The sequence below is a fragment of the Ailuropoda melanoleuca genome, unplaced genomic scaffold (assembly GCF_002007445.2).
Source record: "Ailuropoda melanoleuca isolate Jingjing unplaced genomic scaffold, ASM200744v2 unplaced-scaffold58471, whole genome shotgun sequence".
Lineage (NCBI taxonomy): Eukaryota > Metazoa > Chordata > Mammalia > Carnivora > Ursidae > Ailuropoda > Ailuropoda melanoleuca.
In genome coordinates, this window is record NW_023232138.1 from 1 (window position 1) to 910 (window position 910).

A 910-nucleotide genomic window follows, 5' to 3' on the forward strand; every position below is an offset into this window, starting at 1 on the left:
CTCTCTTGTGTCTCCAGTGTCCTTCTTGAATGCAAATCCGAGCAGAGCAATCTTCTTGTCAGTCACTGTGTTAAAGAGGCAATCAATAATCCGGGAAGCAAATCTCCTTCTCTGATAGTCATTCATATCAATCACCTGCTGCCAGTACCGTGCAACTTCAGGCAAGTTCAGGGCTTCACATAAATAAACTAAATTCAGCACATCCTTCTGGAAACAGCTACCACCAAATCCGACACTGGCTTTCAGAAACTTGCTTCCAATTCTTTGGTCCATACCGATGGCCATGGCCACCTCCTCAACATCCGCCCCCGTCGCTTCACACAGGGCGCTAATGGAGTTAATACTGCTGATCCGCTGCGCAAGAAAAGCATTTGCAGCCAATTTAGAGAGCTCTGAAGACCACGTGTTAGTCCTAATAATCCTCTCTTTTGGAACCCAATTCTCATAAACAGCACAGAGAGCTTGGACCGCCTTCTGTCCCTCGGGAGTCTCATCACCACCAATCAGCACTCGGTCTGGATTTTTTAAGTCTTTAATTGCTGTTCCCTCAGCTAAAAACTCTGGGTTAGACAGCACCTGCAGGTCCAAATTAGGCTTAGTGTTGGCATCAAATATACGCCGAATACTTTCAGCTGCCCGCACTGGCACTGTACTTTTCTCTGTAACAATTTTGTAACCATTGGAGTTTTGGACAATTCGCCTGGCACAAGCTTCAATGTATTTCAGGTCTGCAGCACGGCCTTTTCCCATACCATAGGTCTTTGTTGGTGTATTAACTGAAATAAAAACCAAGTCTGCGTCTTTGATGGCATCATCAATATTTGTAGAATAGAAAAGATTCTTTCCTCGGCAAGACTCGACCACTTCTTTTAGTCCAGGCTCATAAATAGGAAGTGTATCCGAGTTCCAT

General features: G+C 44.9%; 1 protein-coding gene across 1 annotated transcript; it reads right to left on the reverse strand.

The window, feature by feature from the left end:
• Nucleotides 1-6: 6 nt before the first annotated feature.
• Nucleotides 7-903, reverse strand: LOC117799840 (UDP-glucose 6-dehydrogenase-like; the record flags this gene model as incomplete). The annotated part of the gene is made up of 1 exon (XM_034652345.1): nucleotides 7-903. A coding segment is annotated over exon 1 (744 nt), but the record flags the coding sequence as incomplete, so codon positions are not given.
• Nucleotides 904-910: the final 7 nt, after the last annotated feature.